Source organism: Rana temporaria, chromosome 1 (assembly GCF_905171775.1).
Source record: "Rana temporaria chromosome 1, aRanTem1.1, whole genome shotgun sequence".
NCBI classification, from domain to species: Eukaryota; Metazoa; Chordata; class Amphibia; order Anura; family Ranidae; genus Rana; species Rana temporaria.
Genome location: NC_053489.1, coordinates 657,335,961 through 657,357,347, shown reverse-complemented (window position 1 = coordinate 657,357,347; position 21,387 = coordinate 657,335,961). Strand labels below are relative to the sequence as shown.

The 21,387-nt window shown below is 41.5% G+C and overlaps 1 protein-coding gene across 1 annotated transcript; it reads left to right on the top strand.

Annotated features, from left to right (window-relative positions):
- The first annotated feature begins 340 nt into the window (after window positions 1-340).
- LOC120944010 (vomeronasal type-2 receptor 26-like) lies at window positions 341-12,011 on the top strand. Its single transcript, XM_040357747.1, has 4 exons — window positions 341-581; window positions 647-777; window positions 6,285-6,408; window positions 11,107-12,011. Exons 1-4 carry the CDS (start codon window positions 341-343, stop codon window positions 12,009-12,011), a joined length of 1,401 nt encoding a protein of 466 aa, XP_040213681.1.
- The last annotated feature ends 9,376 nt before the right edge of the window (window positions 12,012-21,387 follow it).

The window sequence follows — 21,387 nt, the reverse complement described above, 5'->3', positions numbered from 1 at the left end:
TATCGGCTGAAAAATCTCATGGCCTTCTTCACGAAACCAGCACCGCGAGTCAGTTAAAACCAAGATGGTGCCACCGCGGTCTCCACAAGCTGGGCCTACACAGACATTCCGGATGATATGCCGGATGATTAGGACATAAACTCACCCCTCACAGCCTCTGTGACCAGACATGCGGTAGCTCCATCCCAGGCAGCCCTGAAAAACCTAGGACGCACCACCGCTATACGCACATAGTGAAGCCCAGCCATTTAACCCTCTCCAATACAATAAGACCATCCAATCCTCCATAGCAGCATTTCCCACCACAGGACAGCCTGTTCTGAACACGACCCTTAAGGACATGCTCCTATCACTTCAGTCATCACTACTGACTGATCTCTCCTCAATAAACTCCAAATTTTCTACCAACATATACAATCTAGGAGACAAATTCACATACATTGAGAATAAAATGGAGGACAGCACCATCACTGTGGATGCTTATGAAGATGTGAAAGATAAACATCACTGGATCAAATCTAAACTGGTGGACCTAGAAGATAGGTCTCGCTGCAATAATGCAAAATTAAGGGGTTCCCTGAGTCAGTGCCACCATCTGCTCTCCTTCAGTATGAAAAAGATCTCAAATCAGATATTCTGCCTGTAGCTACACTGCCTGAAATTGCCATAGACAGGATCCACAGAATAGCCAAACCACCCCACCTAGCTGCATCAGTGCCCAGAGATGTACTGATGAGAGTGCATTTTTACCACACCAAGGAAAAACTCCTGACAGAGGTAAGACACAAATATTCTCTACCTGCCTTGTATGATGGTATCCAACTTTCCCATATACTCTCTAACTGTGATGACAACTAAATCTGCTAACGAAAGCTATGAATAACCACAAGATCCCTTACTAGTGGAGTTATTCTGTGACCATATTAGTAACCAAAAGTGGCACCTCTCACATCATTTCCATCCTGAATGGAGGGATGAAACTACTCTTCATCTGGGGCATCATCTTAGATCCTTCACAAAACAACAATCCATTCTCAGTGCCAAACCAACCGCTACCACAACATAAAAAATACTCTGGTAAAATGCAAGGAAACACCATTGCCAAGAGGGCCTATAACCCTAACAGAAATGTTCTCTCCAGCCTCAGGCTCACACAACCTGTTGTTGTATTTGACTATTTACCCCCAAGGCGGAATTGCTGATTTCAGCCCAGTTTCTCCACTCAATTATCACACTAAGCTTTACCAACATTACACATTAACTTGCATTTCAATATTACTTGCTAATGTGACTTTTTTTTACAGTTCCAGCAGTGACAGAAACAAACTTTGGAAATCTCCAAACAGGACTTCCTTATCGCCAGAAACGGTTCCCATCCATCAGATGAGCTTCTCATCGCTCCTCCATCAAAACTGAGTGACTAAATCCCACAAACACAATTCTTAATCTCGACAATGCTGATCAATATTCTATCACTCAATGGACATGGTCCCAACCATCCTGCAAAATACCACTCTCTCTAGAAGACCGCTCAGACTCACACCTACGACATATTATGTGTACAGGAGACACACTTCTCCACAGCCTCACCTAAATGCTTCACCAAACGCTTCCCAAAAATCTACCAAGCCTCCTTCTCCTCCAAAATACATGGAGTGCTGATTGCCATAAGAAACCCCATTGCCTTCCAACTACAGCACTCAGTCCTGGACACCATTGCATGATAAGTGGTTTTTGGAAAATACCCCAACATTTACTGGTAGCACAGATACCTTAGTCCATCCATCATGGAATGTGCCTAGACCAAGGATCCTCAAACTATGGCCCTCCAGCTGTTGCGGAACTACACATCCTATGAGGCATTGTAAAACGCTGACATTCACAGACATGACTAGGCATGATGGGAATTGTAGTTCCTGAACAACTGGAGGGCCATAGTTTGAAGACCCATGACCTAGACAGTCCAAAAACCGAATGGACAATCAACTTCTGCCTTGGCAATAAATAGTGATTGGATTAAAGCCGTACTAATCCCAAAAGCATAAATTTATTATATTATATAGATGTTGTGGCTACATTAATTTTCTTTCTTTAGGCTTTCATTCCTTTATTTTCATCTGGTGATCTGGTCAGTAACACACTTTCTGTCTCCACCCCGGACGGTTGAACAACAGAGACAGCTTTAGTCAGCCGTACAGCTAACCGGAGAAGAGCGTAGTGTTAGATGCCCTAGAAGAATAAATAAATTTCACTAACAAATTAGGCAGTTACAATCCATTGGGATAAACTTTTACAGAAATAAATAAATGTTGACCACTGTCATTAGTAAATGGTTTGTCTAAACCTTCTAAATGCCACTTGTGCTGGACAGCTTGGTCTGTTAAAGGAAGCCTAGAAATAGAAAATTAATGTAGTCACCATATCTAAGGATTGGTAAGCTGCAATATAATAAAATATTTTATACAAACATTGCAGCGCTACATATGAAACATACAAATAAAGTGCAACAGTGGTAAAGTCCCAAAAGGGCTTATAATGACTTTAATGTCCAAACATATATAAGTATTCACTGGCGAAATATTATATCTTCCATTTTACCACTATAGTGATTTTAAACCCCAGGAATACCGTGAACCTCCTCTACCAAGTGAACAAAGGTTGCACTCACCAGATGGATAGGCTGACAGATTATAAGCAACAAAAAAGCTCAGCTCATTCCAATAGGATATTCACCACTGTTCACACAGGCCTTCACTGCTCACACTGATTGCCACTACTCAAACTGATCTCCACCTTTCAGGGAACACACTCCTTAGTCCTCCATACAGGACTGTCATCCACTCATGTGCTCATGAAGTCACACCATGAATAAAGTTAAAAGCTCATAGGCCCCGTTTCACAAAGCACTTACGCCGACGTATCTCGAGATACGCATCGTAAGTGTAAATATGCGCCGTCGTATCTGTGCGCCGTGCCCACAAAACTAGATACGCCTGAAAATAGGCTTCCTACGACCGACGTAACTTGCCTACGCCGTCGTATCGTGGGCGCATATTTACGCCGGGCGCATTTGTCGCTCCCATAGATTGTCTATGCACATATGCAAATGAGGGAGATACGCCGATTCACAAACGTAGTTGCGCCCGGCGCATTATATATGCAGTTTGTGTAAGTCGTACGTCCGGCGTAAAGTTATTCCCCATATATGAGGCGCAACTCATGCTAAGGTATGGACCAGGGAACACAGCTGTCGTATTTTACGTAGTTTACGTAGTACGTGAATAGGGCTGGGCGTAGGTTACGTTCACGTCGTAGGCAGTGATCCGTCGTATCTTAGGGAGTAGTTCCGATGTGATTCTGAGCATGCGCACTGGGATACGTACACGGGACGGCGCATGCGCCATTGATTTTAAGTACTTCTATGACGCTTGGCCCGTCATTTGCATGGGGTCACGCCTCATTAGCATGGCTCACGCCCACTTCCACTTACGACGGCTTACGTCGAGGTAACCCAGCGCAGTTTGGGAGGCAAGTGCTTTGTGAATTCGGTGCTTGCCACTCTGCGCTACGTCGGTGTAGCGTATATTAGATACGCTACGCCGGCATAAATATGCACCGATGTATGTGAATCCGGGCCACATACATCGTGTGGTATTTATTATATTAAAACTTTCCACAAGCATCTGAGAATCAAATATCACATATATCAAACTGTAAAGAAAGCCGTTGTGAACTTACTGTACAACTCGTGCCGCCACACCACAGATCCACGGTGTAGTTCAGGAGGGAAGTATTTTTATTATGAAGCTAAGATCAAGAACACAGGAACATGACCTCAAACTAGAAGGAGGAAAGTTCAAAACTAATCTTAGAAAGTATTATTTTACTGAAAGAGTAGTTGATGCTTGGAATAGACTTCCAACCGACGTAGTGAGTTGGTCACCAGTAAGTGGATTTAGACATGCTTGGGACCAACATAGATCTATAACAGGGTTGTTAAACTCAATTTTATGATGGTCTGCATCAGCATTATGATTGCCCTCAAAGAGCAAGATGTATCTGTAAGACTAGATGTCCAGAACACCCCTACCCAATCTTATATATGTCAAGAGCCCTCCCACCATCAGAAATCATGAGTCCCCTACCACACCCTTACTTCACAGTACACCACTCTTACTCTGTGCTGCTGCTGGGAAGAAGCTGTAGGTGGAGCTAGGAAGCAGAAAGTGCAGGGTCTAGAGGAGGACCATAGGTGGGCTGGAATCAGCTGCTGGAGTCTGCTGAATGCTGAGCCCAGAGGAGGCAGAGTTGAGGGGGTGCTATGGCTGCACAGAGAGGCACAGAATCGTCAGAATGAGTTTTTCCTCCTCTGTGAATGCTGAGATGGAGGTTTGGCAAAGAAGCGTTGCTGCACAGAGAAGCACATCATCTGGTGGAAAAGTTATGTCCTCTTTTCTGCCGATGACTGCTAAAACAAGATGGAGTGAAAACGAGGGGGGTGCCGCAGCTGTAGAAGTGCAAGGGCAACATGAAATCACCCGATGGGATGGATTTAGCCCAGACAGGCTTGTATTTAACACGTGTGATCTATACTTAAAAAGTTAAAATAAGAGGCTCTTTACCCATATCAGAGATGAGATGTGTCAGACTGACACACCACACCAACGATCACTGCACTGCGTGCCCTGAGGGTGCGCAATCACTGGTTATCCTGTTCACATCATATGATGTCTGATTAGGATAACACAACCACTTTGCCAAAGTCATATTGTTATATGGCAGGCGAGAAGTGGTTAAACATGGGGGGTCCCCTTAGTTTGCCTGTAACGTGGCACATCTGGACCATGTCATTTATAAATTACATTTATAAAGAAACAAAAATGAAATTTTCCCTCAGGACTCGAACTACATTGGCAACAGCACGTCTATTCTTTCTTTGCCACCACCATATCATACTCCCACACACCCTTCAAGCACACAAGATGCCCTTCTCTCTCCAGGAGTAAGATAAGTGCAAGCCCATGTTAAAGCAGTAATTCATAGCCATATCACTGTAAATGAGGTACACCCTGAGCTTCACTTGCACTGCTAGCCTGCATCCGTTGACATACATCAACATGTATTTTGAGAGTTCTTTCTTTCTCTTTTCCTCAGTCCTTTCAGATACGCATTGTGTATTACACCCCCCCCCTTCTCTTTTGTTATAATTCTGAATTGAGAAATTTCATTATACCACTATGCAATTCATGTTTCTTTGTATTGTGTATGATACATAACATCAATAAAACATGTTTGAAATAAAAAAAAAATACAAATGTAATAATAATAAATGACTGTACTGATGCACTTCAATATACTGCAGTATAACTGCACTGACTCACTTCAATCTACTGCAGTAAAACTGCACTGACGCATTTCAATATACTGCAGTGAAACTGCACTGACTCACTACAATATACTGCAGTAAAACTGCACTGACACATTCCAATATACTGCAGTAAAACTGCACTGACTCACTACAATATACTGCAGTAAAACTGGACTGAAGCATTTCAATATACTGCAGTAAAACTGCACTGACTCACTACAATATACTACAGTAAAACTGCACTGACGCATTTCAAAATACTGCAGTAAAACTGCACTGACTCACTACAATATACTGCAGTAAAACTGCACTTAAACACTACAACATGCTGCAGTAAAACTGCCCTGACAGACTACACTGACAGACTTTAATATGCTACTGAAAAACTGCTCTGACACACTACATTGACACTAGAGTAAAACATCATATACGCACTACACTGTCACTATATTCACTACACCCACAATAGAATCACACTAGCACACTATAGCACACTAACTCACTAGTAGCAATGAACACAACCCTGTTCTATCTGTAATCCAACATCACACTGCAAATGTCTCCTCTGGGACGGAACCTTTTATAGTGTCGGGTGGGTATATGAGCAATGAGCCATGATTGGACAAAGTCATCAGTACTTTCTACAATCATGGCTTAGACAGTGCACTGTGCCCTGATTGGGCAAAGCCTTCATTGCTTCAGCCAATCAGGGCTTAGCATGCACTGTGCAGTACGCAGTACATTGTGGGGCATTCCGCAGGCCGAACAAATGGTTGAACGCCCTGCCAATTTTCGTTTTTTTGCCGACCGGGTGAACAGCCAATGTTCAGGACGAACTTTTGCTCAGCTTGAAGTGTTTGCCTAACATTAGTTACAGTGTTTTCTTTTGTTTTTTCTTAAAATGATTGTCTTCTAGATTCCAGTTTCTATGTGCTCTGAAGACTGCCCTCTGGGTTCCAGAAGAGTGATGAGGAGGGGGATTCATCGCTGTTGCTTTGAGTGTATTCAGTGTCCGGAGGGGGAGATATCCAATGAGACAGGTGAAAAAAATAAATTTTTCATAGTTATGTAGTGCTCACTCCCTAAAGGGCCTGCTAATTTGGTCCCAAGGTTCCCTCCTCAATAAGTGCATTGGCAGGCACATAGTCTAAGTCACTTTTGGCTTGGCTTGGCATGGCTCAATGACTAATCTAGGGATATCCTTTTTGATGCTTTAATGAAAACTTGAACTTGGATGGGTGCAGGGTAACCATAACATACTCCAGTAATGTTCAGTAATAACTTGCGGACACCTATCTTCCTCTCAAAGATTCCAAGCACAGTCCCTTGCAAAAGCAATTATTAGACTGAGCTACACAGGGACACCATAAGCAATGTCCACTTTTACGTACAGGCTGAATCTGATGCAAGAGGGATAGCAGACTTGCACAGCTACTTGGATCTCACACAACAGTATGTAAACATAAATGTCTCTAGATAGTTGGATGCCTCCTTCCAATACCAACCAGACATTTCTCCCATTGACTAATCAGACCAGATGACAAAAATAAATGTCTCATTAATTTCCCAAAAATCTCAATAGAATACCTCCCCCCCTCCCCCCCCAGCACAGCTGGGACTTTGATGAGCAAATAAAATAAAACACACCTGGACTGCCTAGAAGGACAGCAGCCCTTCAGGCTGTGATCTTCTCCTGGACAAGAACTCCTCTGCTCCAGGCCTCAAGACATTTATCCCCCCTCCCAGCCATTTAATGGGCATTAAGCCCCAGGGATTGGCTGGAACCACATACATATTCAGACTGTAGATTTGACTCTCCCAGCCCACTACTTTCCAGAACAATCCAGAAGGCAGGGGGAATAAGTCAAACCCACAGTTGGAAAAACTCAGAGTAGACCAGAGTAATTAAAGCAGCTCCACTGAGAACAGAGTGCTAAATTCACTTAACCTAGCATCTATCTAGTAGGGTGCTACATCTATAATATTATTTTCTTAATTTCCTTAAAGCTGATCTCAAGGTTTCATATGAAATAGTTTGTTTGGACCAAGCTGGTCTAAATAAACTATTTAGTTTACTAACAGTTGCAGTGGCTTTAAATGCTGTATAAACTACTGTATATGGAGCCTCCGATACATAGAGCACTGTGTTTTGTCAGTGGGATGAGCACGTTCCAACCTGCTTCAAGAACAAAATAGAGTCTGGCTGAGTGCTGCTCAGCCATTCACAGGAAGCTTTGTATTCTATAAATAAATACACTGGGCCGGATTCAGATACAATGGTGTATCTGTCCGGCCGGCGTAACGTATCTTAGATACCTTACGCCGCTGTAACTTTGGGCGCAAATTCCGTATTCAGAAATAACTGGCGCGTTCAAAACTCGACGCGGGAACGACGGCCATACTTAACATAGGATACGCCGCACATACCCCTCATATAGCAGGGGTAACTTTACGCCGGAAAAATCTGAACGCAAACGACGTAAAAAAAAAGCGCTGGGCGCTCGTTCGTTTTTGATTCGGCGTAAATAGCTAATTTGCATATTCCTTGCGTAACTATACGGAAGCGCCACCTAGCGGCCAGCGAGAATATGCAGCCTAAGATACGACAGTGTAAGACACTTACACCAGTCGGATCTTAGGGATATCTATGCGTAACTGATTCTCTGAATCAGGCGCATAGATACAACCGGCCGGACTCAGAGATACGACAGCGTATCAGGAGATACGCCGTCGTATTTCTTTTCTGAATCCGGCCCAAAGCTTTCAAACTCAATTTTGTCCTTGAAGAAGGATGGGAAGTGCTCGCCCCATTGTGTAATAGGCCAAATAAATTTAAAAGAAACTAAACTCTGCCCAAAAAATAATATTTGATAACTTATAGGAGGCAATTTACTAGAGGCAAATAAAAAGTTTTGCTGACTTTCGCCATTCATTAATGTTCAAACATTTATTTTCACATTTTCACATGATTCAGAATTCCTTGCAATAAGAAATTTCACCTCATTCGCTAAACTCTGGGGAAAATGCCTAAATCAAGTGCAGCTTCACTTGCAAAGTCAACAATCCATTTGTCTTTAGTAAATAAACCCCACAATGCCTTATTGTATCTCAGTGTCTGTAGCCATCTTGGTAGAGCCACGGCCTTTGCTTCCTTATATCAGAGCCAGGGATGAGTCATCAGCTTGGTCTGAACCTAGGTTCGGACTTAACTCTGATAGCTAGATTCATAAAGAGTTAGGCCGGCATATCAGTAGATACGCCGACCTAACTCGGAATCTGCGCCGTCCTAAGTTTAAGTGTATTCTCAAACAGAGATACACTTAAACCTATCTAAGATACGACGGCTTGCGCCGTCGTATCTTAGGGTGCAATATTTAGGCTGGCCGCTAGGTGGCGCTTCCGTTGAGTTCGGAGTAGAATATGTAAATGCATAGATACGCCTATTCACGAACGTACGTGCGCCCGTCGCAGTAAAGATACGCCGTTTACATAAGGTATTTTCAGGCGTAAAGTTATTCCATCAAATAGCTGGACTAGTAATGTTAAGTATGGCCGTCGTTCCCGTGTCGAAATTTGAAAATTTTACGTTGTTTGCATAAGTCGTCCGTGAATAGGGCTGGACGTAATTTACGTCCACGTTGAAACCAATACGTCCTTGCGGCGTACTTTGCCGCAATGCACACTGGGATATGTACACGGACGGCGCATGCGCCGTTCGTAAAAAACGCCAATCACGTCAGGTCAACCCATATTAACATAAAACACGCCCCCTCAGCCTAATTTGAATTAGGCGCGCTTACGCCGGCCACATTTACGCTACGCCGCCGTAACTTAGCAGGCAAGTACTTTGTGAATACAGTACTTGCCTAGCTAACTTAAGGCGGCGTAGTGTAAATACGATACGCTACGCCGCCGCAAAGATGCGGCAATGTACCTGAATCCAGCTATGACTGTCTGGGCATTTGAATGAAAGCCTGAACTTTTGCCATCTGGCCCCTGTACAGCAAAAGTCGAACATTATATATGGAAGCGGTATTTCCACCATTTCCATATATAAGAGCTTCCTGCGGTCACTGGTTCCTAAGGAAGCAGCAGGTGATATATATGTCATATTTATTATTTCCTCTTACTTCCTGCTCTGTTAGCAGATATCACCCAAGGCAGGAGTTCAGGAGAGTTCTATCCAACCTAGAAAAACAATTGATAAAAAAACATTTGGGTGCAAAAATGTAGGACTGAGGAAATTTCTCCAGCTTCCTGCGCCAGGGTCAATGATAACTGACAAAGGAAAAATTTGAAAATCTTGTCAAAAAGGTCACAGAAAGCAATTTCCACCAACAGAGTTTCTACAATTCCCTATTCTATCCAAGAAAAAAAAAATCCTGGAGACAAGTACATTAATAGAAAATGATAACATCAAAAAAGTCTGCTGTCTCTTTAACTGTTGGAGATGATTTCAAATGATTCCCAGAAAAAAAAACTTCTGCTTGTGTATCATATCTACATATAGGGCCAGATCCACGTACCTCCGCGCATTTTTCTGTCCGGCGTAGCGTATCTTAGATACACTACGCCGCCGTAACTTTCAGCGTATTTTCCGTATCCTGAAAGAATTTGCGCCGTAAGTTACGGCGGCGTAGTGTAACTGTGTCGGCGTAAGGGCGCGCAATTCAAATAGATGAGATGGGGGCGTGTTTTATGTTAATGCGTCTTGACCCGACGTAAATGACGGGTTTTTGTACCGGTGCATGCGCCGTCCGTGGTGGTATCCCAGTGCGCATGCTCCAAATTAACCCGCAACAAGCCAATGCTTTCGACGTGAACGTAATTCTACGCAAAGCCCTATTCGCGAACGTTTTCCGCAAACGACGTAAACAACGTAAAATTTGACGCTGGCCCGACGTCCTTACTTAACATTGCGTACGCCTCATATAGCAGGGGTAACGTTACGCCGAAAAAAGCCTTACGGAAACAACGTAAAAAAATGCGCCGGCCGGACGTACGTTTGTGGATTGGCGTATCTAGCTAATTTGCATACTCGATGCTGAAATCGACGGAAGCGCCACCTAGCGGCCAGCGTAAATATGCCCCTTAGATCCGATGGCGTACTAAGACGTACACCAGTCGGATCTAGCCCAGCTTCAGGCGTATCTTGTTTTGTGGATACAAAACAAAGATACGCCGGAGCATCCTAGAAGTTAGGCGGCGTATCAATAGATAAGCTGTTGTAACTTCTTTGTGGATCTGGCCCATAGTGTGCACCTGTATTTAGGTTTTATTATTATTATTATTTTCAAAATGCATGTGACTAGATAAACTTTAGGTCTTATTAGAATTATTAACTTAGTGAAAAACTATTTTGTAGGAAAAAACATGTTGTAGCATTCTGATTACATCAGGTGTGAATAGGGAGCAGGTGAGTATTCACAACTTTATTTCATCGAACCAAACTGACTGTGCCAGACTAAGGATGCATGGCTACAATTAAGCCATTGTGCGTGAAAGTCGTCAGTGAGAAGTCCTTAGATGGGTGAATGATGTCATGACTGTGTAATCTTTCCTGTGGTCTATTAGAAGCAAGGATGACTCCCTTTCCATCTGGCATCTGACCTTTGAGAAATGGTGAAAATATAGGCTTTGGAAAAGAGGATGGTCTTATCTTCCAACTGTTAGTAAACATATTGTTTAAAATAAATATACTGTAATAGTTTTTTCACACTGTAGACATTTTCTTTTAGATAAAGGTTCATGTCAAAGGTGTTCAGAAGAGGAGTGGCCAAATGATAACAATCAGTGTGTACCAAAACCTGTTGAATTTCTGTCTTATGGAAATGACCCGACTCCTCTCACAGTCTCAGTTATTTCTGTTTTACTTTTTGTTAAAACCTCTGCAATTTTTTGTGTCTTTATTGTATTTCGAGAGACTCCAGTGGTCAGAGCTAATAATAAAAACTTGAGCTTCATTCTCCTGGTCTCCATCATGTTGAGCTTCCTCTGTGTGTTTCTGTTTTTGGGTCGGCCTGGACCTATCAGCTGCATGTTTCGGCAGACATCCTTTGGAATCATCTTTTCTGTGGCCGTATCTTCCATTCTAGCCAAAACTATTATGGTCTACATGGCATTCAAGGCCACCAAACCTGGAAGTTTCTGGAGAAAATATATTGGAATAAAAATACCCAACTGTTTGGTTCTTCTTTGTTCATTTATCCAGGTTTTAATTAGTGTCATTTGGTTATTGACTGCCTGTCCATATCCAGAAACTAACACTGACCTATATGCTGATAAAATTATTATTCAATGTAATGAAGGTTCTATGCTGGCATTTTCCATACTCCTTGGTTACATGGGACTTCTAGCAGCTGTGAGTTTTTTTGTGGCTTTTCTTGCCAGAAATTTACCAGACAATTACAATGAGGCCAAATACATCACCTTCAGCATGTTGGTGTTCTGCAGTGTCTGGATCGCTTTTATCCCAGCCTATATGAGTGTTACAGGGAAGAACACTGTGCTTGTAGAGATATTCGCAATAATAGCTTCTAGCTTGGGAATTGTGGGTTGCATATTTATTCCCAAATGTTATATTATTCTGGTGAGACCAGATTTAAATTCAAAAGGTAAAATAGTAAAGAAAACCAAAACCTGACAATAAATATTCTTATTGAATTTTTGTTTGCAATTACATTGAATTTGAATGGAAATCCACTTCATCATTCCCATTATGCATAGAATATGTGAGCAGCATTTTCAGGATTGATTAGGCAGAAATGGTTCTACAAAAAATAGTTGTCACAAAGGTTTATTATTTTTTTAAGCAATAAAATTACTAAAATCATTACTTTGCTTTCTTTATTTAACAGAAGATAAATATGAAATACTGAAAGTTACAGTAAAGAAACCAATAAGATATCAAAAGCAATATATATTTATTCGAGAAAATTGTAATTGAAACCAGTTAAAATGCTTACCTTGTCTCGATGACATCTTTTAAACAATTACAGGATGGCCTCCATTTGCAAAGACACATTTTACTTGTCTCCAAATATCTCACTGTTGCTGTAAACTATGAGTCTTTAATTCTGGTGTTGATACTGTTTATATGTATGCAGGGCTCTTTTTCAGCTGGAACTTGGTGGAACTCAGTTCCACCACCTCTGGCTCAGGCCTTCTGCTGACCACTATTACTTGAAAACACAAAAGTCTGGCTTCTATGTTTACAAGTGACAGCTTGTTCCCCAACAGCTCCCACAGATCAGATCTCCTGAGTGGCTCCCACTGAGTGAAGGGTGGGGTCAAGGGAGATGCAGGTACGTGGGGTGCAGTGCAAATTCCAACATCACCACTGGAAGTAATCCCCACAAGTGAGATATGTGGAGCTAACTACATTATGCAGGGAGGTACTAGAGCTGTCATGTTCCTAAGCTTAATACAGCAACAAAAATAAGACATGTGGAAGATGGTAGAGCTTTTAAGGAGATGGGGAGAAGATGGGGGCTGTAGAGGGGGGTTGTATGCAGAGGTCAGACCTAAGAGGAGTAATTGTGAGATGTGGATGGGGGATGCAGATGTAAGCAGCTGTGGAAGAAAGCTGAATTCTGCACTCGTTGTGTAGCGCAACACTAAACTCTGCACTCTGTATGTAGCACACCCTGAACTCTGCAGTCTGTGTGTAACCCCCTCTCTGAACTCTGCACTCTGTATATATTGCACTCCTGGTATTTAACCACTTCAATACAGGGCATTTTCCCCTTACTGCCCAGACCAATTTTTAGTTTTCAGCACTGTCACACTTTGAATAACAATTGCGCGGTCGCGCAACGTAGCTCAAATACAAAATTTACATCCTTTTTTCCCTCACAAATAGAGCTTTCTTTTTTTGGTATTTGATCACCTCTGCGGTCCTTATTTTTGCGCTATAAACAAAAGAAGAGCGACAATTTAAAAAAAAAAAGCAATATTTTTTACTTTTTGCTATAATAAATATCCCTCAAAAATCTATAAAAAAAATATATTTTTCCTCAGTTTTGGGCGATATGTATTATTCTACGTAATTTTGGTAAAAACAATTCGCAATAAGCGTATATTGATTGGTTTGCGCAAAAGTTATAGCGGCTACAAAATAGGGGATAGACTAATAGCATTTTTTTTTTTTACTAGTAATGGCCACGATCTGCGATTTTTATCATGACTGCGGTATTATGGCGGACACATCGGACACTTTTGACACTATTTTGGGACCATTCACATTTATACAGTGATCAGAGCTATTAATATGGACTGATTACTGTGTAAATGTGACTGGCAGGGAAGGGGTTAACACTAGGGGGCGATCAAGGGGTTAATTTGACTGGGGGATGAGACTGACTGGGGGAGGTGACCGATCGGTGTCCCTATGTACAAGGGACACACCATCGGTCTCCTCTCCCTGACAGGACGTGGATCTGTGTGTTTACACGCGCGCGTGCCCCCTAGTGGCTCTGGAAGGCGCAACGTCATATTACGTCCGCCCAGAACAATAGGCTCATCGTCCCGCCGTCATATGACGGCAGGCGGTGGAGTAGTGGTTAATGACCCTGTTAAGACCCTCCCCCTGTTAGTGAAATTTGACCACACCCACTATTTGATGCGATTTGGAGGGTGTGTGTAAGGGACAGGAGGACGGGGGAGTCATGATTGAGTTCCTGTACCTATTGTCTGAGAAAAAAGCCCTGTATGTATGTATATATATATATTTATATATCTCACAAAATTGAGTACACTCCTCACATTTTTGTAAATATTTTAATTACATCTTCTCATGTGACAACACTAGAAATTACACTTTGCTACAATGTAAAGTAGTGAGTGTACAGCTTGTATAACAGTGTAAATTTGCTGTCCCCTCAAAATAACTCAACACACAGCCATTAATGTCTAAACCACTACAAGCTGTACACTCACTACTTTACATTGTAGCAAAGTGTAATTTCTTTACATGAAAAGATAGAATAAAATATTTACAAAAATGTGAGGGGTGTTATTACTTTTATGAGATACTGTGTGTGTATATATATATATATATATATATATATATATATATATATATACACACTAAATAATTGCCTTATTCACTAGAAAATTTAAGCCTTTCCTTTAAATCTAAAGAATGTGGGTTTTCTATTTCTATGTATTGAGTAACTCGTCGTAAAAGAAACATCGTTTTCCTCGTACGACGGCACTAAAAAGGGGAAGTTTGATTCCACTGGCGCCACCCTTGGGGCTGCTTTTACTAATCTCATGTTACTACGTGTTAAGTAAAAGTTTGGTGATGAATGTGCTATCTCCATTACGAACGCTACTTTTACCGAAGGTGCTCTCCTGTCTCATACTTTATTCTGAGAATGCGCGGGTTTCTAAGCATACACATACTTGAGTTTCTCATTGTAAACCAGCCCGACGAGAAACACGACGAGGAAATTGAGACTCCCAGACGAGGAAAAAGAGAACTTGTTCTCTTTTTTGCTCGTCGAGATCCACAAGAGTTTTCTCGATGGAAAACATACACACAACCGTTTTTCTCGGCAAAAAAGCTCTGCCACCAATTTTCTTGATGGATTCTGTCGAGGAAAACGGTCGTGTGTACGAGGCCTCAGTTTAAAAAGTTTACAAAAGACAGTAGTGACTGTTTTATAAGTAATGTGAGTTTGGTTCTAGACCTCCAGGTAACCATTTGATTACTAACAGTACAAAAATCATGGAATTCAATTGCAGATGAACAATGCTTGAAACCAGCATCTTAGTTATGTTACCCATACCATTTATCAAGCAGGAAGGTTGGAATGTTTTTTTTTTAACATCAAAGTTTATTTGAGTAAAAAAAATAGACATACAGATATGGAAATGCAAGAAATCATATGTCAAATATTAACAATACAACATAATGATCAATAAAACAGTATCAGTCGTATCAGTAGGTGTTAGCTCAGTAACAAAATGGACCATGGACTATGTCCATAGCCACAAATTAGCGATAAAGGATCTTGCCTACACTGAGGAGCCTTTCCAAATAGCATATATGTAGCGCCTGGTTTAAATTTAGAGGGGGATCAGAGTGTAGTTAGACTCTGATCCTAATTGTTATGTTCAAAGCAGGGTCTCTGTCTCAGCTTGGCTGTGCTGTGGGCGCCTTCTGTTGTGCTGGGGTGTTCTTCCCACCCCAGTGCAGTAGATGGCAGCAGTGGAGTCAAGGTTTGGGTGCTCTTCCCCAGCAGCCAATCAGGAGGGTTGAGCCTCGCTGTGCTTGCTGGGGGAGGGTATTTATGGGACAGACGCCATTGGTTCTGGGTTTGTCCAGTGTGGCACCCACCAAAAGGATTTTGACAGACCACCAGGGATCAAGGTAGCTGGACACTGAAAGATTGATCACCTGTCAGTCGGTACCTGGGCGCCGTTAAGAAGGAGATCCAGGCGTAACTCATCTAAGGAGAACTATCTCCGTAACTACCAAATCAGAGAGGGCCTGTGGCAGAGGTGTCTCCCTGACATTCATTCATTGAAGGGTCTGTGGCAGAGACTTTTCCTCAAAGGTTCGAGCGATACTCTGACTGCCAGGTCAGTGAGAGAGGCCTGTCCAGGTACGCTATTCGAACTTAAGCAGGAGTGGCGCAGAGAAGTTTTACACTTGGGAGCAGGACTGTTTCCCTATTACTACGCCTGAATCTGCTGTTCTCCTTTCCTTCTTCAACTTTACTTTCCTCACCACAAGTTTATTGTTTTTACCCGGCTAGGTAATAAAGAGCACAGAAAAGACATTTGCTGCGGACATTCCTTTACTACTGCTAAATGCATCACCCCCCCTCCCCCGAGGAATTTGGAAGAGCCACGAGGTAAATGTGCCACCCAAAACAAACCAGTAGCTCCTCCGGGGGTAGTGCTACATATACAAGATGAGGTACGGAAAATAATATAGATTAAGGAGGTGAAAATGAAAAAAGAAAAGGATAGGAAAAGGAAAAGAGAAGAATATCCCCCCTTAGCGGATCATTGGAAGTTCGCAGCACTGATTTTAAAATTAAAATTTGCTGAGTATCATCTACCTAAAATTGGTTCAACAACATGCAGTGTATTAATTGAAATCAAGTTATACCTGTGAGGCCCCGTACACACGTCCGAGAAACACGACGGGCAAAACACATCGTTTTGCTCGTCGAGTTCCTTGTGAAGCTGCCGAGGATCTCGGCAAGCCAAAGTTTCCCATTGACCAACGAGGTCTATTTGGCCCGACGAGATCCTCGTTGGTTTCCACGGCGAAAAGTGTACACACGACAGGGTTTCGCGGCAGAATGCGGCTCCCATCGAGTTTCTTGCTGAATTCTGCCGAGAAACTCGGTCGTGTGTACGGGGCCTAAGAGATCCAAAGCCTAGAAAGGGATGTGAGGAATCATTCAAAGATCGGGAAATCAAAGAAATGTGAGAAGAAGGCACAAGTCAAGTCATGATCATCTAATCAATTTCTCGTAGGCTTGAGAGTATCTGTAAATGAACCAGGGAGACCAAGTTTTGTGGTAACGTTCCACATTCTGATTAGACTGGGCTACAGTACCTTCCATCTCACATATGTACGCAACCTTGTGTAACCACTCTTTCATTGTGGAAATATTTGTAGATTTCCAGAATAGCGGGATGAGAGATTTAGGCGCATTTATCAAGTGTCTAGATAGGGAATTTTTGCACCTCTTGAGAGAAAAATTTGAGATGTGTAACAAACAGCATGCTGCATCAAGCGTAATTTTTTGTTTTTTTAAATACATATTTTCATCTGCTCCCCAAACTCAAAAAAAAAATGCAAAATCATAAATCTAAATGCACAACATCATAAGGAATTCCTTTGTCTTTAGCCAAAATTTATAAACTCACCACTCTTGCCAAAGGTCGTCATGTCTATGAAGTCTACAATAAGGACATCTTCATTCTTCACACCAACTGGAACTTGCTGCAGTGCATTACACACAAGTGCATTGGTTCTATGCATGATTCTACAATGCATGAAGCATTTTTGTCAGCTCACAGTTTATTCGGTGCCTTGGGGAGCAATTCAGAATTAATAGCACCTTATTGCACCAGTGCACATAAAGTTACGAAGCGTTGTGTTACTGCAAAGAAGTGAGTGGGCCATAATACTTCACAGTATATAAAAAATGATACTTTTTATGACTTACCAGATGTAAGTCTGAGACCACACACAAGTAACCCTCTCATTGGTAACAGTAACATAATAAAACACACACAAAAAACGTGTATATACACAATGCCTATAAACAGTCTTTTATTGTAGTTTCCCTTCTTTTTAGATATGTTTGGCAGCATTATACCTGCATTATAACAGTTACTCCACACAGGTACATAGATCTTTTTTTCTCTGTGGGGGGGTCAGTCCTGAGTACCCACAGAACAATAATTAGACAATGAGCCTGCCACATTGTGACAAATTGTGGGTGTGGCGAAATTGCGCTAACAGTGGGAGGGGATTAAAGCTTGAACCTAATCATCGTGGCTGATTTAATAAAGGCAAGTAGACTGGGAATTTTAAAACTGCAGCTGCTCCATAGCTTAACAAATGGGGGGGGGGGTGAATCTCTGCTGACTTTATTCATCCAATCATGTGCAAGCAAAAATGCTGTTTTTTTTTTTTTTTTTTCAAATGTGATTGGATATCTTTTGTAAAGTGAAGCTTTGCCTCATTTATTAAGCTCTGGAGCACCTGCACTTGCAATCTGCACAGTATTTTTGTCTTTACTAAATTAACCCCTATTGTGTAAATGGTCAACGAAGAAGCTAAACTGTACGACGCCGTAATCGTACATTTCTGGTCAAAAAGCTTGGCCCACAAGCTATAGTAGAATTCTAATGTTGTATGACTAGTAATAATTATATTTATTAATTATTATTACTAGTCAACCAACATTAGAATTCTTCTATAGCCTATAGGCGGAGCATTTTACCATAAATGTTCGTTTGTGGCGATCGTATGTTTTTAGCTGCTTCATCGAATCTTCATGTCTCTATAATAGTGATGGCGAACCGTGGCACCCCAGATGTTTTGGAACTACATTTCCCATGATGCTCAACTACACTGCAGAGTGCATGAGCATCATGGGAAATGTAGTTCCAAAACATCTGGGGTGCCAAGGTTTGCCATCACTGCTCTATGAGTGATAGATAGGGGGCGCTAGTGATACAAAAAATTATTTTTTTCTTTGTAGTAGTAGCAATTACAAATATATGTGATACAAATTAAAAAATAAACAACAACTAAATGATCTAAGCTAATTAGCAAAGATACAATTGATTCAATAATTGAAAAATTAAGATTCACAAGGGAACCTCTTGATTGAAAAGAGATGTGCTCCCAACACCTTATAACAAGAATTAATTCTTATGTGATAATAATGTCCATATATATAGTGGGAGTGAGCCACTTAAATAACAATAAAGTGAATCTTGCAGTGGACCAGAAGAAACAACGTGCAATCCTCTCATAAACTGCAGTGCTTAGAAATCCTTCCACCAATTCCGCAGAAACGACACCCAAAAGTGAATAAATATATGCGCTTACCACAGCGCTTTGACTCCTTTAATTAAAAAGAAAGTCAAACACGCTTGTGCAGTTCTGAATGTCTGCAAACATATAATGCGTTCTCCAGTAGTTGACACAGGCAAATCTTCTCCCAATATTCTCAGAAATGAAATGAAAAACAGAAAGACTCCATAGTGCAACCGGTTTTTAATATAAAATGATAAAACAAAACATGGGCCAAGTGGCCACTTACATTAAAAGGTGCCCATCCCGGCACTGGGTCTGCGGGCCTTTAAATGAGGAGGTGGAACCTCAATTTACATGCGGTGTGTGTCCCCTCTTGCCTCGCCAGCTCACAGAAGTCGGATGATGGGAATAGATAAAAAACGTGACCAGGCTACGCCGCCGACGATCGTTTCGTGTAAACGTCTTCAGGGGGGCGTGCCTGGTCACTGGGGTCACGTTAATTTATTTGGAAGCGAGCGGAATTACTCCGCTTGATTGACATGCTAACCGGCCAATGACAGCTCAGCTGCAGTTTGGAAAAGACCCGGAAGTGGCCAGCAATAATGGACAGATGCTGGAGCCAATAACATTGCAGCATCTAAGCACTGTGGGCCGGAAGTGCTTCGCTTGATTGACAAGCTGTCTGGCCAATAGCAACTCAGTTGCGGTCTAAAAGAGACCCGGATGTGGCCGAAACTAATGGGCAGATGCTAGAGCCAATTATAGCACAGCAACAGAACATTGTGGGCCGGAGGGAGAAAAAGAGTGATGGACACAAAAATTCACCAATCACGGCACAGTCCCAGTACTGGCTTCGGCACTTACATATGAGAATAAATGGATTGTAACATCACCCTCTATTCTTCAGCAATTGAGTTAATAATGATGACTATATTTATTTCTCCATCTCTGTCTAGGAAGGGGATATAGTTTGAATATAAGGATTAAATTAAAAAGTTTAAAAAAATTTGATAATGGGATATAATGGATAATGTAGAACTGTCTTCTCAAAAAACACCACAAGATGGCACCCTATATTTATTTAGAAGAGAGTATCTATTCAATGGGAAATTAATGTTTATTCAATATAGAAAAGAGAACAAATAATTCCTCAGATGTTTTAACATCAGAGGGAAGATATTAAGATCTAGAATGATTATTCCAATCCCCTAAGGAAAGAAAATAAAAATAAAAATATATATATGTGGTATTACTCACATAGCTATATTAGATGAATATACAAATATATTCAGCAACCTCACCCAAAAACTAAAAATGTCTGTGGATTGACTCATAAAGGAAATATGGTAAATCTGAACAGATGATGTTACAAAACAAAAAAGTATATATGAAAGAGATGGACATTTTTGCACTGTATATTAGACAAAAAAGGGGGGGGGGGGATACACAAAGCTCAGTCGTTGGATAAGAAGCAGTTAAGATCGAGTTCGATGTTAAGGCCCAAAGGCTGCATGCTTCTGAGCTTGTGTATCCACATGGTCTCATTCTGAGAGATGGCTCTTTTCATATGAGTACCCCGCCAGTGGTTCGATACCTTGTCAATTCCATAGAACTGGCAAAGAGATGGATCACTTTGGTGATATTTTTCAAAATGTCTCGAAACACTGTGGTTCGGGAATTTCTTTTTGATATTTGCCAAATGTTCATTTATCCTCACTCTTAGTTTACGAGTGGTACGGCCTACGTACTGGAGCGAACAAGGGCACTCCAGGACGTAGGTAACATGATCAGAATTGCAAGTGATCAGTGGTTTGATTTTGAACTTATCTTTGGTTACATTAGACTGGAAATGTGTTCGTTTCTTTGTGGCTCCAGGTTTTCTTGTAATCTGGCAAGCATTGCAACGTGTGCAATGATGGAAACCAGAGCCATCTAGGAAGGTACTCAATTTTTTGGGGGGATCTGGTACATTTTTGGCTATCCGATTTCTAAGCCCCGGAGCTCTTCTATATATGAATTTTGGTTTTGATGTGATTGATGTCACCAAATCGGGATCTTTTAAAAGTAATGGCCAATGCCTCTTAAATATGGTCTCCACCTGACGATATTGTCGATGAAATCCTGAGATAAAAGGAACTTGGCTCTCAAATAATTTTTTTGGTTTGGTAGTAAGTAAAGATTCTCTTTCCATTGCAGACACTTGGGTCAATACTTTATTTAGATTTCCTTCAGAATAGCCTTTTTCCAAAAATTTGTTTGTCAATACTTTAGCTTGTGCTTCAAAATCTCTTTGTGTAGCACAATTGCGTCTTAGGCGCATGTATTGGCCTTTTGGAATGGCTCCTACCCACTGGGGGTGGTGGCAACTAGTAGTTGGCACGAAGCCATTTCTATCAGTTGCTTTGAAGTATGTTTTTGTTTCAAATAAAGTTGCATTTTTTGTGATGGTAAGATCTAGATAGTTCACTGTCTCCATACTTATTTCGGCTGTAAATTTGAG